Source organism: Microtus ochrogaster, chromosome 4 (assembly GCF_000317375.1).
Source record: "Microtus ochrogaster isolate Prairie Vole_2 chromosome 4, MicOch1.0, whole genome shotgun sequence".
Classification (NCBI taxonomy): Eukaryota; Metazoa; Chordata; class Mammalia; order Rodentia; family Cricetidae; genus Microtus; species Microtus ochrogaster.
In genome coordinates, this window is record NC_022011.1 from 2,591,955 (window position 1) to 2,607,315 (window position 15,361).

Sequence of the window (15,361 nt, forward strand, 5' to 3'; positions counted from 1 at the left end):
TGTGTGTGTGTGTGTGTGTGTGTGTGTATGTGTGTGTGTGTGTGTGTGAGAGAGAGAGAGAGAGAGAGAGAGAGAGAGAGATAGAGAGAGAGGAGAGAGATTTGCTAGCTTCCACTATGGATAGTTGGCTTACTTACTAGATTCAGTTAATATTTTATACATTTTTCCCTCCTGCAATGTCTCTTGATATTTAGTTTAAAAACAGAGAAGAGGGCATCTGTTTCAGCTTTAGTGAAGAACAGGACTAAAGGCAGATCAGTCCTTAAATTATCTGTCTTGTGGGCCTTTTTGATAGAACTTTATGCTCTTAGAGACAATGATAAAGGGAATTAAGCATACTTCTCGGGAACCTAGAAGATTGCTAATTTACATCTTAGGATGAGATTTACATCAAAGATAAGAAACTTTGGTTCAGTATAAGGAGGGCATCTTAGAGGGTAAGCACAGATGGAGGAATGAGACAACCCCCCCTTTCCCTTTTTGACTTAGGATTTAGGTAGGATCTGCTTCATGTTTAAGATCAGAAAAGGGTAAGATCAGAAAAAAAATTATGCTCAGCTAGTTGATAAGATTTTGTTAGGAAATGTTAGTCTCATTAATTATTTTTAAAAAATCATTTTACTGTTTCTCTGAGACTTGTAGGTGAGATTTTGAGGAGTGCTCCTGCCTTTGAAATGTTTCTTTTGCATCAAGAGCTGTCTTGTGTTGGGAGGGACTTGCTTAAGATAAATTTGGAATTCATGTTTGAGAGTTTTCTGTTAATTGAAGTCCAGATTATTAGAATATGGAATTACCATGCCTCACTGAACTCCATTTAAACTGAGGTGGTCTGTTCACAGTGTACTTGCCATTGAACTCCAAGTTCTCAACCTTGGCTAATGGGGAGGGGCAGTCTGCTCCATCGTTTGCAATCTGGGATTTAAACATTGTTTTCAGAGTAGGACAGAAGGATGAGACCTAAACCAGAGAAGGAACAGGTTTCTAGATTGTCTTTGCCACATGCTGCTTGATGTTTAGAGTCTGTCAGATCAGGATTGTAATCTTGGTATTATCACTTACTTTATAATATGGTCTGTCCTTTTTATTTTGTAGTATTTATTTTTAAAAAAATGAGATTCACATTTCTACCCTATTTAATAACTGTAAAGATGAGATGAGATAATGTTATGTAGACATCCATTATAAACTGAGCAATAGTGGACACTCAGCTTTAATCACGATGCTTATCTCCTGTCCACTAGTGACAGTGGTCTCAGTTATAGGCAAATGCCCTTTCCAGCTTCTCTCTCTGGAAAGGGCAGAATGTTGGCTGCTACTTTAGCCTTGCACCCATTTGGCTGCCTGAGACTGCACAGCACTAAATAAAAATGTCTTATCTGTATTAAGGTCTGATCAAGGGAAAGTAAATAGATTGTTGGGTTTCCTGGTACTGGATGCAGCCTGGAAGTGTCACTTGTTGACTTTGAAAAATCATTACTATTGGCATCATTTTAAAAATAAAGCTGATTTAGTAGCACGGATAACTTTGGGTTTTACTTCTGAGCACTTACACTTTTCCTTGTCTTGAAGAATGTGCTATTTTTAATTGGTAATGCAAAATTTACAGCAATAAATTAATAAATAAGAATATAAATAGAATTTTTCTTTTTAAAAAAGAAGTGATTTATGTGCATCTTAACTGTCAAGATGTAAACCAAGCTAAAAGTTTCAGAAAAGCTCTGATTTTCCTAATTGCACATTTATTTTCCTAAGCTTTTCTGCTAAACAGTAAATGAAGCTGTGAGTCATCATAGCATCTTAAAGGTGGGAAAGCTGCCAGAAGTTACGGAGTTTTCCAAGTCTTCAAGGCATGCCTCTTTTTTTCTTTTTGATTTTATTCTTGTTTTTAGAGATAGGATTTTTCTGTGTAACAGCTCTGGCTGTCCTGGAACTCGCTTTGTAGACCAGGCTGGCCTTGAACTCACAGAGATCCTCCTGCCTCTGCCTCCTAAGTACTGGGATGAAAGGTGTGTGCACTACCACTCCCTGACTCAGGGCATGCCTCTTTAACATTGTTTAAAAATTAATAAAATGAAACCAAAGACAAACACCTAGAGAACAGTTATGACCTCTGAAAAATCATTCTTGGGAAGAAATTGATGTCTTGACAACAGGGGCGTTAGTAAAGCTTTTCATGTTTTGTGGTCTGGAATAACGAACGAATAGTACTTTTTGCCTTAGAAACTGATGCATGATAGTTTGTATCTGTGTGTGTGTGTGTGTGTGTGAGAGAGAGAGAGAGAGAGAGAGAGAGAGAGAGAGAGAGAGAGAGAGAGAGAGGAGAGGGAGGGAGGGAGGGAGAGAGAGGGAGAGTGCAGGCATGTATGTAGCTGCAAGCATGTGTCAGCAATCACGTGCATTTATATCTATGAGTGTACTTGAGAAGGAATGGATATAAAAGGTGGTAATGTTTATTCACCATTAATATAAGTTAGATATTGATTTAACCATATCAGTGTCAAAACACCCTTACTTACTCATTAATCTTCAGGTATTCCTCATTAATAATTGAGTATGACCCTTTTCTGGAATGGCCCTAGAGCTTTGCACTGATGATAGTGGCAGAAAATCAAGGATCATCTTACACATTTTAGGCTCAGTGATGCTTCACATGATCTAGGTAGAATTGGTTTCAAATCTTGATTTTTCCACTTATTAACTCTGAAATTTGTAGTCATAGTTGATGTGCTTGTTCATATTGTTTATGCCATAATAAGCATTCAATAAACATGCTCTTCTGTGCTTTAAGATATAAATAGTGCTTGATAACTTAAAGGTTTTGTTACTGTTTTAAGTAGAGCAGACACTTGTTTTTATAGAAAGTTTCGGAGAAGTGGTAGCACTTTCTTCCCTTGGGGAGAAATCTTGATGAGGATGTTGGAAACTGCATGTATGGTTGATTCTCTTCTGGAGTTTCTGTCAAATAATGCATTATTGACTTGGAGCAAATTATAGAGCTCTAGATTGTTAAGGTAAAATTTCCTTGGATGGCCAGTATTGTTATGTTATGTATTGTTAGGTTTCAGGCCCTTTTGAATAACTAATTGATCCTATCATTATAGAAATACTGAAAAATAAAATTACTTTTGCCAACAATGCAGTAAATGAAAACCCTAGAAAGAGCATTAACATCTTTAACATTTGAAATGTTGTAATTCAGTTAGTGGGCTATCCATGGAAATGGGTCATGCTGGACAGGAGTTGGGAAAAGGAAATATAAAAGCTATGAGGTGCATTTGGGAGAGGAATAAATCAGGCAAAAATATTACAGGAAGCTCATTAAAAACGTTTTAACTATCTTGAATCTCAAAAAAGTAGTGAAATAGTGTATTTGAATTTCTGAGAGAGTAGGTGTGTGCGTGTGCTCTGCACTTGTCTCTGAGTTACTGATGCTAGTATTGCAATGAGCTCTTTTCCAGTGGTGAGCAAAGAAATGGAGTTTTATCTTGAAGCTCAGCTTAAATAATATGGATCCCTAAAATGATAGATTTTTGTCCTGTCGTATCGGTCTTTATTTGTAACACTGTAGGAGAATGAAAAGTAGTGTATTTTCTCCTTTAAAAAAGACACCTTCTCCATTGTCAGAAAACAACACATTATAAATGGGTTTCAAAAATAGTGATATAAAAAGATTTATAATGGAAAGAGTTGATGATATATTTCACCTAGAGTAAGAAAGACAATGTGTAATAAGGGATTTTGTGGTTTTCCAGCTCAGTGCATGTGTTTGAAAGCTGTTCTCTCAGCAGCGTGGGTGGCAAGTTATGCTACCATATAATGTATTGTAGTTGGCTCTCCACACTTGTCAGGGTTAGTGTTCAACCATTCGGAAAATTTTCCCATTGTTCCTCATGTGAACCAAGGGCAGTGCTGAATTCCCAATAACTTACAGAAAAGGTTAATTAGAGAGTGGAAATTTCATTACTTCCGATTGCTTCAATACACTAGTATATGGTCTACAATTTTATCTCTTCTTAAACATTTTTAGGCAAAAGGATATATCAAAATTAAAATTTCACCTTGTTTTTAAATAGATTTTTACAGAATTTGTATATAGACTCCTACCCTTTTTTTGTATAGCACTCTATTTCCATCTTAAGAGTTTTGCTTTAGATGGACCGTAGCTCTTGGCAGCTAGTGCATTTTCAACAAATAATACTGTTTCTAGTAAGAGTTGCAGAGGCAAGAAAAAAAAACTTTGTGTGAGGTCCTTGTAAACTGAACCTTTGGAACACTGCTTCAACCTACCCTCCCCACCCCCACCCCATGCTTCTTCCTTATTTGTGTAATGGTTGTAAATTTACATCCTTTGAAAAATAATTAAAGCATTTTATATTTATATATTTGTGCTTATTTTTTCTTTACCGCTTGTGCCAGGAACAGAGAAATAAGCAATTATGGTGTTGAACTTCCCATTGTGCCAATACCTCTACAGCATAAGCCCAGGAAACTGGAGAGCTGCCTGCAGGGTGTCTGCAGGGTGCTTGTGCAGCCATCAGTGTCTGCTTTCACCATCTCTCCTCCCACCACACACCCTGCCGAAAATTCCTCTTGGAATATAAAAACTTTGTGCTTTCTGGATGTAGTGAAAACACTTGTTGGTCCTTGTATTCCCGGATTGTGAGAGCTTCCTTTACAGCTTTTATATTTGTCACAGATAGATGGTATGTGTTGTCACATCAGAAAGTGTCAAATAAGGGCTTTTATGTATTTATACTGTAAAAAAAATGGACAATTTTAAATGAAATTAGAATTGGGGCTGAGAAATTTGACCTTTGTTGAAGATATGCATGAAGAGTATAACGTGAAATCGGTTGACTAGATACACATAATAATATCTTAAATATCCTATATTTTACTTAAAATTCAGAGTCTTAAGTGTATTTTTTTTTCCTGGCAATATTTTCAGCTGACTATAAATCAGTGGTTCTCAACTTTCCTATCTCTGCAACCTTTTAATACAGGTCCTCATGTTATGGTGACCCACAGCCATAAAAACTATTTTGTTGCTACTTTATAATTGTACTTTTGCTACTGTTGTGAGTTGTAAATATCTGATATGCAGGATTTCTGATTTGTGACTCCCAGAGGGGTTGTGGCCCACTGCTCTAAGTAATCACTTCCTAAGCTAGAAACGTGTTAGGAAGTGTGTTTATGTACCCAAAGAGTAATTTTCATTCGTGAGCTTATCCACTTCATCTGTTTCTGCATCCATGCTACTCATGAGGTTTGTGTCATAGTCAGGCAGTGAATTTCCAGATGTAATCCAGTGGATGATGGACAGTCGGAACTCCACTCAGACTTGGAACATTACAACATGATAGGGAACTCAGTCTGGTAAGGTGGAAAGTCTAGATTGCAGTTGCCCATAAGGTGTAGCATTTGTTTTTCTCTTGGAAACTTTTTACTGTAGAAGTTAATAAAAGAGAAAATCTGAGTTAACATTTCACCTGCTTCTCATAAAGATCATTTTAGACTCATTTGCCTTTGCTTCTTGATCAATAAAAATGTCCTTTTGCATTTCCTGGTACTTGTATGTATCTTAATTATTAATTCGGATGATCAGAACCAGATTACTGTATTTTAAGGACATGCTATTACATTTTAGTCAGTAGATCTGGTAGGCAGTGGTGCTTTTTAACCTCCCATGTGTTACACTCAATTATTTACTTACTAGTTGTCTTAATCTTTTCTTTTTCAGTTTAGAGGAAGGAAAAGATTGCTATCTAAGCAAACTGTATCTCACATATGGCTTCTGGGGAGAAATAAAAGCACAAGTCCTTAACATGTTAGTTTTCTAAAGGCCTCAGGGGTCTGAATTTTGTGATTGCCACGAAGCCTAATTGCTCACAGGGCACCTGGCACACTGCCATTTCCCCAGTGGGCTGTTTGTTGGTGCTTGTGAATAAAACAGAATGCCTCGCTTTTTCTGCACAGTTGGCAGTGACTGCAGTTTTAGGAAACAGGCTAACATTTTTCTCAAAGATGGCAGTTCACATGAAGATGAAGTCAAATTATATCTAAGCCTGTTTGTAAGTAGTAGAGTTAGTTCAGTCATTTTAAAACTTATATAAAGTAAAATTTGTTGCATCTCACTCCAAAACACTGATTTATATATTGTCACTTTATTCTTAACCTGATAACCTGAATTTGTTGCAACCCTTCCGAAAGTAAGGTATGAATTTGATGTTTCATGCTTTTGTATTTTTATAAAAGACACTGGTCATATAAATTATAGGGCCAGTGGAAATGAGAAATGTTTTAAGCATATTGTGTTTGGAGGCTCTTTTGCTTGTTCCTGAGGCCCCTCAGAGATGCTTACATTCAGATATTTAGAACTGCACTGGGTTTTGCTTCTGCCTGGATCTGACAAGAATGTTCTTCCCCTATACACTTAAATATTAATTAAATAGTATATTACTTAGATAGTAAAGTTATTAAATAGCATACCTCATAGAGCTGTTGCAAGGTTGAACTGTCAGTCTAGATACTTTTTAAAGAATGCTCAATAGAGTAAGTGCCCAAAAGTAGGAAATCATAAAGTGAAGAAACTTCAGTTACCTCTTTAATCATGATTTAGGTCTACAGTGCCCGTTTTTTGGGTTTTTTTTGATTGTTTGTTTGTTTTTGTCTCATAGATTTCTTCATTTTCTTGGTATAGTTATTTCATGAAGATATTTGCTGAAGTCATACACATTTTATTATTGTGGACATCTGTATATTATATATATGCCTTATGTTTATTCATTTGGGAGCATTATCTTATTTTTCTTGAAATTAATAGCAGTCTCTTTCTCCTGCCCTAATTTTTCAAATACTGATCAATGTGTCTCTAGCTTCTCTGACAGACAGCTCAATAAAGTATCCCTTGAAATAGCCACACTTAGTGTCTTAGTTTCAGGTCTTTTTCCTGTATTCATCTCTTCCTTCAGTGTGTTTGTACAAGGGGTGTGTAACAAGGGATTTATCACAGGGATTTTGTGCTCTCCTCACATAGGATACAGTTCCCTGTAAGGTTGTATATTGAAACAATACTGTGGAAGTACAGAGGGCAGAAGTTTAAGGCACCGTGAATCTGCAAAGAGTCTGCAATCCAGGAACGTTAGCTAACACTTCTGCGTGTGCTAGCTCTCATAGCCTCTAGCTACGTGATGTGAGTGTCCTACAGAGTCAGCTGATGCTGTTCCTCTCAGGTGGTATGAGTTCAGACTTTCATGTCCAGGACTTGAAGAAGCTGCAGAAGAAAAGGTGATTGATTGCAGGTGGGCCTCTGCAGATCTCCTGAAGTGTACCTGCTAGACTTGAGTATTAACAGAAAGGGACCGCAGCCTCATTTCTACGCTCCACTGCAGCCTCACTACTGCTTTCCACATTCTCCCCCTTTGGAGATGCTTGAATCAAACCCACAGGTCTCCAGCTTCTTCCACCACTGTGTTGCACTCCTGGCCCCTGGCAACAGTTATTTGTCTCCTTGTTTCGTGAATAAAATGAAGTCTGCCTTTTTGGCCCTAGCTGGTGTAGAACTCCTAAGCCTGTCTAGTAGTTGTCACACCCCAGCATGTTTGGTAGATGGGACCTTGGGCACAGACCACCACCTCTGACTCATTTCCTACTTTTTGCATGAAAATGTCCCTTGTCATGAAAAGGATGAACTGTGGATTACCACATTAACACATCACAAGGTCACTACAGGTGGTCCATAGCCCCAGCACTGCTGTCTAGACTCAATTTCCCTGTTTCTTCTGAGGATATGTCTCTCTGGGGGTGCTAGAGGTGGCTTGTTTGTTGCAGGATTTTTACTGTAATTGCACTGAAGCCTGCCTGTCCCTGGGGCCAGACCCACACCATCCTCTGTCAGCTCTAAAGCCTCCTCAGGCTCACCTCATTGTCTCTCCTAGATCCTTTTCTTTGGACTCTTCCTGTTGTTAAACCCCAGCTTTGCGTCAGCTTTCCAGCATGCATAGCTATCTCCTTAGCTCTTTTCCCTCCAACTTCTTCATCTCTCTCATCTCTCTCACCTCTTCTGTTTGCAGAGTCCTTATTTCTGAATCTCAGGTCCTCATCTTTCTTGTTTTGCTTCCTTTTTGGGTGGAATTCATCTTCCACATGGGAGGTAAATTATTGAAATCCCGTATGACTGAAAACTTTATTTAATCTCACCCTTGAGAGATGGTTTGGCTGGGTTTGGAGTTCTATCTTGGAAATAAATGATTTTCCTTCATTATTTTAAATACATTCTCCATCACCTCATAGTTTTCAGTGTAAATGTTGAGAAATACAACACCACTTTTAATTTCTGATACTTTACATGTGACCTGTTATCTCTCTGGAAGCTTTTATAATTTCTTAATCGTTGATGCTTTGAACTTTGATGGTGCTGTGCCTTGTCATTGTGTTGGACCCCTGTCAATTTGGGGACATCTGCCTTGTAACATGCTCATGTGCTTTGATACTTTTCCTTTTGTTCTCTCTGTTCTCTCTCAAGTAGTCAGACTGACATTTTTAACTGTAATACTTTGTGCATAGATTCCCATCTCCCTTTGTTTTCCAAGCAATTAATTTAACTTCTATTTTTTAAAAGATTTATTTATTTATTTATGTATATAGTGTTCTGCCTGCACTTATGCCTACATGCCAGAAGAGTGCACCAAATCTCATTATAGATGTTTGTGAACCACCATGTGGGTGCTGGGAATTGAACTCAAGACCTGGAACAGCAACCAGTGCTCTTAAACATAAAGCCGTCTCTTCAGCCCCTTAATTTATATTTCTTAAAGAACATTTCACCTTAGTGCGTATTTTTTAATTTATAAGATTTTCTTTCTGTTCTTTGGTTTTTAAGAGAACAGAATGCTATTCTTGTTTTATGGATATGTGTCACTGGAGATATTTATGTGTTGCTTGTTTTGAAATTTCTTGAATTCCCTTCAGTGCCTCTCCCTGAAATTCCCTTCTTAAAATTTTACTTTTTTTCTTACTTCATTTTCTATTTTATTTTATTTGTTCATATGCTGGTAGATTCTTGGGTGTTTTCTCATATTCAGAGAGTTCATTTTGATACAATTTTTGCTCATATTAGAGGTGGGCCTTGTGATTGTGTGACCAAGCTGAAACCGACATGTCCTTCAAGTCTTTGCTCACATTCCCTTTATAAAGTCTAGAATGTTCACTTTATTTAAAACTGCATATACGTGCCTCTCAATGCTTCTGCCTTGGCTTTTTCTTTTCTCCCTTTCTCCCATACTGTTTTTATTATTTGATATGCTTAATAATACATATTTGGGTTTTTTATCATCCCCCACTAGAATACAAACTGCTTACATTTGTTTTTATTTTTATCAGAACGAATTAGAATGGTGCTCAACACAAAGTGATTAGTCATTGAGTAAAATCTGTTAAATTGAGGGTATTTGTGTTTCACTATCTGTAGGTCTTTCTTACAAACTTCCCATTTTGCCCAGAAATGATTTCTTATCTCACCTAAGTACCTAGCAGGATAGATGGGAGAGTCTGTAGAGAGATACAAATGACCTATGGAGAAGTCAGTGTTCTTGTAGCTGAGCAAGATGAAGGGACTGAGGGCCTTGCTATTGGGTCATATGATTCTGCCATCTTTTCCTGGTTTTGCCTAGCTCTAAAAGTTTGCCTTTTCCGAGTTGTCCACATAGAAAAGCCTTACCTCTCTGTAAGAATGGGGAAGGAACTTGACCAACCAAAAGCAGCTGAGAATGCTGGTTAGTTTTGTTTTCTTAGTGGTTATAACTGTTCCAGCCTGCTGTTCATTCCCTCAGAAGTGCCTTCCTCCAGGCTCAGGTTCTGAAGTTTAGTTACCTGGCTTTCTGTTGGTTTCTAGTCCTCCCTCCTGTCCTCTCAGGCCTGTCTGTCCAGGTGTCATGCAGTGAACGTCATGGATGGAGCTGAACTGGACAACGTTAGCTGGCCAGCAGACTTCTCTCAGTTTAACACCTCTCAGTTTGTCTAGTTGTTCTGCTCCTGGCTTTTATGGATTTATGTTTTCCCCAGTGCCTCAGTTGTTAATTCTGTTGAATCTAAGAGCAAGAGGAAAAGTCTGTATATTTGCTGAACTCCTTTTTCAGAGTGCTTGTAGATCATAGTCAAATGCTGTTTGCATAAAGACTAGTGATGAGATGTACTTCCTGATCATAAAGGGCACAAAGCACAGTGACTTGGTGATTGCTTTCTCTTACTGCATCTTCCAGAACGGTCCATATCCTGCTGTATAGTAGGCATGGAAGTTGTTGACTGAAGGAATTTTCATCTGAGTGGGTTCCTTATGATCCTTATATCGCACATTTTACCAAGTTAGAGTTAGGTGAGAGCACTTTGAGTGTTGTTTTTGTCTTTTTATGTTTTCTCGTGACAAAAGAAATTCACAGAAAGGTATAGCCCCTATAATATACAGAATAGGGCATGGACATTCAAAGGTGCCTGTGGTGAGCATGGTTACAGTGACTTTGAGAACTAGATTTCTGAAGATGCATTAAGCTAGCATCCTGATGACCCTAAAGGAAATTAGGGTTAGGGGTCAAAGGTCTCACGTGACAGAGCAGAAGCCCCTGTAGTGGTTCTTATTTTACAACATGAAAGTAATTCACCTAAAGGTGTGTTAATCCCTTGGCCCATTTAAAAATTTTGTTTTTATTTTATGTGTTTGTGTGTTTTGCCTGTGTGTATGCCTGTGTACAACTTGCATGCAGTGCTTGAATTGACCAGAAGAGGGTATTAGATTCCCTGGAACTGGAGTTAACCAATGCTTATGAGCCTCCATGTGGGTGCTGGGGATTGGACCCCAGTTCCATGTTGGAGTAGCCAGTGCTGTTCACCACTGAGCTATCTCTCCAGCCCCAGCCTTTGCTCACTTTCAGTGTCTCCTTGTCTATTCTTGATCTTTGCAGGTTTCAGAATCTGCCTCTAGTTTAGTATGAATTTCTTTCATGGTGTTGTGGATAATGTGGTTCAGGTACTGTGCTGAGAAGCTTAGGAGAGCGTGTCCAGGTCCATACTTTACCCAGGGGACTGACGCCAAGTAGCCCTGAGAAAGAAGACAGTAGTAGCTACAGCATGAATAGGTAAAAGGTCATGGACAAGTCTGAGATGTGGTCACTGCTTTTTACCTAGGCAATGTCCCTCCTTCTGTCCTTCATTTTCCACAGTAAAGCAGCAAAAGCCCGAAACTTTTTCCGCTGCCCTCTTACAAAGGCATGTGATACAGATGCGGCCAGTGGGAAACTTGGTAGCCTCTGAAAACCTGTTGACCTCACTGAACTTGTCTGTCACAGGGCAGTCAGGGAGCACAGCAATGCAGAAAGGAAATTCTGGGTCATTTTAAAGAAAGAAACAATTCTTGTTTTTAATACTGATACAAATAAAAAATTTACACAGTAAAGTAAAAAGCTTTGAATTTTTATAGAAAATGCTCTTTGTAATAGTGAACAATTAAATAAAGTTCCTAAAGAAATCCTCTGCACACTTTCCAAAGTCTGAAGCCTAGTATGCTTCCTGTCACCAAAAAACAAAACAAAACAACAAAAAAACTGCCTTTCACTTTGCTTGCTTACAGAGGAAATGTTACATGTAGTCTTGTGTCTAAGTCCTCATTATAGATTAGCATGGATTGTGCCTCTCTCCTGCTGTGTGGTATTCTACATTAGGAATACAGTTTATTTCTTTGACCATTAGTGTGTATTCAAACAATTATATGTAATGTTTCTATGAGCATTTTAATATATTGAACTTTATTGATCAGGGTACCCTCAAATTCAGATCTGCCTGTCTCTGCCTCCCAAGTGTTGGGATTAAAGATAGGTACCATCGTACTCAGCAAATATATAACTATTTAGGATAGGACTCTGTCTGTGTAGTCTTTGGACAGATGTGTTATATATCAGCCCAGCTGTCACGACCACCCTTGACCCGCAAGGATGACGCGACACACCGGAGCTCTTCTCACTGCAGTTTATTCCAGGATTTTATTCACTTTCTCTCTCTCCCCAAGCAAATCTCTCCCAGCCCTTAAGTAGGCATGGGCTACCAACCCCGGATTGCCATGTGGGCACTGCCCATAGGCCCACGCATATGCAAGCAGCTGATGATCATTGCGTGATAATAGCATAAGTCAGGCCTTAGCCATCTCAGGAGTTGATTATACATCTCCATCAGGTGTGACTCCATGCAGCTCGCTACACCCAGCCTGAGGCTTACTTCTTTGCCAGTTTTCTTCCTTCCCCAAAGCAATGTACCTTACCCTCTCTGAGGAGTGGAATAGGGGGTGGGGTGGGGTGGGAGAGTATGTGGAGGGAATAGAAGGAGGGGAAGCAATGGGAACTTGGATTGGTATGTATAATGAAAAAAGATAGTTTGTTTTCTTTTTAAAAAAATAAAAAAGGAAAAAATAATTTACTTCTTTCATGTCTGAGTTTAATTATGATTACTTATATAAGCATGGGTGGAGAGTTATTTACTGGAATAAGGACAATTTATTAGTGATACACCACTAAGGAAAAAGATACTCCCCCCTCCCCAACTGCCAGAAGTTCCTCAAGGAGGGGTGAGGCCTCATGAGTTCCTTTCCCGCTCAGGATGGATGTTTCCAGGCTGTCTAGTGCAGGTCTCGTGTAGTAGCCGTAGGTGGCATGAGGTCATGAGTACAGTAGCTGTGGCACAGCCACAGGACTTCACAGCACACCTCTCTATCTCCAGCTTTTACACCCTTTCTGCCTCTCTTCCGAGATACCCTCTGAACCTTGGAGGGGATGAGATAGATGCCCCATTTATGGGCGATCTCTTCATTTTCATTTATTGTCAGCATTTTGACCACTTGTGAGACTTCGAGTTAACCACCACCCATTGCAATAAGAAACCTCTGACCAGGACTGAGGGCAGCACTGGTTTATGGGTATAAACATCAGTATTTAAATTACAGCTTGATAACATGTTTAACTTGTTAACAGTTTAGTGAAACAAGTAGTGGATTTCCTATTGGGCCTATGACCTTCCCACTCATAGGCTTTTGACCAAGTTTACACCAACAGGCACAAGGTCCTTCTTTTGGGCTGGGCCTCGAATCCAATCAGAAAGCAATTGGTTATCCCTAGAGGTGGTATTTCTTCTTTTTTAAAGTTGGTGGTGGTGGAGTGTGTGTGTATGGTACACATATACTTTGAGGAAAGGGAGTTTTGCTTTGAGGTCACATTCAATACTTTGAAAGAAAAAGAACTTTAAACCAGGAAGGAGCCTATAAACTTGATAGTACTGAAATTTATATTAACTTATAAACTTCTTCCTAAGAAAGTAGAATCATATAGAAATGAAGTTTACCTCTTCTGGTTTTTATCTACAAAAGTGACAATTCCCTTTAAAATTTTTATTTGGAACAGGATAAAGACAGAACAGCAAATTAAACAATGCAGACTCTGGCTTGAATTTCAGTGACATGGTTCAGGAATATGATAGAATCTTCATAATTTCTAAAATAGCCCTAAATATACTTCTATAATTTTGTACTATGTATTTGTGCAAAGTGAAGTTTTTGGCATTTGTGATTATAAAATCAAAATATCAGTCAGCTGAAAAATACTGACAGTACTCTACATCTTTTACTTTCAAGTACTTTTATAACTTATGAAATTATATATACCAAAGAATTATTTTACAATCATTTTTTCTGATTTATTACCAGTAAATGTTTGCTTTCCATATCTGTTTTATATATGCTTTCTATATCCGTTTTATGTATATGCTCAGTGTCATGTAAAGGCTCACAAATCTAAGAAGCTGTGGGTTAGTAGGCCAAGCAAGGTGGTTAGTATATTGTTATTCTTTCAGTGAGCAGAAATTTAAGAATAATTATAGAATGCATTCATTATAAACTTATTCATAGAGTGAAAGCATAATTGGACTTTTTTTTTTTCTTATCAGCAACTTGAATTGGTGGAGCCAAGTGGCTGGATTCACGTACCTTTAACTGACAATCATAAGAAGCCAACTCGCACGTTCATGATACAGATCGCCGTTTTAGCCAATCACCAAAATGGAAGAGACACCCACATGAGACAGATTAAGATATACACACCAGTGGAAGAGAGCTCTATTGGAAAGTTCCCTAGATGCACAACCATTGATTTTATGATGTATCGCTCAATACGGTGACTTGAAAATGGGACAGAAGTAAAGTAGACATGTGTTTTATCCTGTCGTTGGATATTGTATCAAATATCTTTAATGGTAAAGCATGTTATTTCATTTTATATACATTTAAAACACTTTAACTTAGATAAATAATTTTTTGGTAATGCCTGTTTATTGTTTTATACAATAAAGTTCATATTTTATATTACTAAAAGTGAATTTGAAGCCAATCTTTACATTTTCTTTCTAGTAAAAGGAAACTAGTTAAGAAAAGTTCAAGATTACATAATTTTCTACTAGCATATGATTATTTTATATAATACTTGTTGGGTATTTAGGAACAAAACTCTGTTATTCTAGTGTACCTGTAATTTTTAATAATGTAAGATTTAATTTTTTATAGGGGAAATTTAATTTTTTAAATGTGTGATTCTTTTTAGACGTAATATCACAATAAACTGGCATTAGATGTCTGTTATGAACCACTCTGTTGAGGTCTTTTGACCCATGCCTGTAATCTACCATTCTGGAGGCTGAGACAGGAGGATTGTGAGTTCCAGTTTAGCGTGGCCTATACAGTGAAAGCCTGTCTTAAAGGGATTAGGAGCTTTAGCAGGGGAGAAGCCAGTCTGATGTAGTTGTCCTACCTTCTCTCTTCCATGAAATATTTGTAACACCAGGGTTGTCTGTACTCTGACAATATCATGTTAGAAATTGCTATTTAATTTGCAGTTTATCTCAGTTCATGTAAACTTCCAGTCCATATGAAGAACTTCCAGTTGTGTTCTGACATTGTAACATCTTCCATAGATATTTCCTATGAGAATTTAAGAAGAAATAGCTTTTTTCCCCCTGTAGAACATGGCTTAAACAATGCATGTTGACTGTTTCATAACATGGTATGCCCTGTATCTGAATTAGTCCAGCACTGCCCTTCGATTCACTTTTGTTTTAGAGACATTGTTCGTCCATTGTTAGGTATGTGTAAAGTCTAAACCAAGAATGTTTAACAGTGTGTTCGCTTTGCTTTATTCTGATAACGAGTACTGTTCACCGGGTTACTACTGAAAATATGGCTTCACTTCCTTTTGGAACTAAAAGTTTTTTGTTTGTTGTTTTATTCTCTTGGAAGTAAAAAGCATGCTAGAGATCTAGTATAAGGTGGGTAAAATTC

General features: G+C 38.0%; 1 protein-coding gene across 1 annotated transcript in view; it reads left to right on the forward strand.

The window, feature by feature from the left end:
- Anapc10 (anaphase promoting complex subunit 10) overlaps positions 1–14,401 on the forward strand; it is a 52,256-nt gene extending 37,855 nt beyond the window's left edge. Inside the window, exon 5 of the mRNA XM_005345394.3 lies at positions 13,978–14,401. Within this exon, the coding sequence (XP_005345451.1) occupies positions 13,978–14,208 (231 nt within the window). The 3' untranslated portion in view covers positions 14,209–14,401. The remainder of the gene's footprint in view (positions 1–13,977) is intronic.
- The last annotated feature ends 960 nt before the right edge of the window (positions 14,402–15,361 follow it).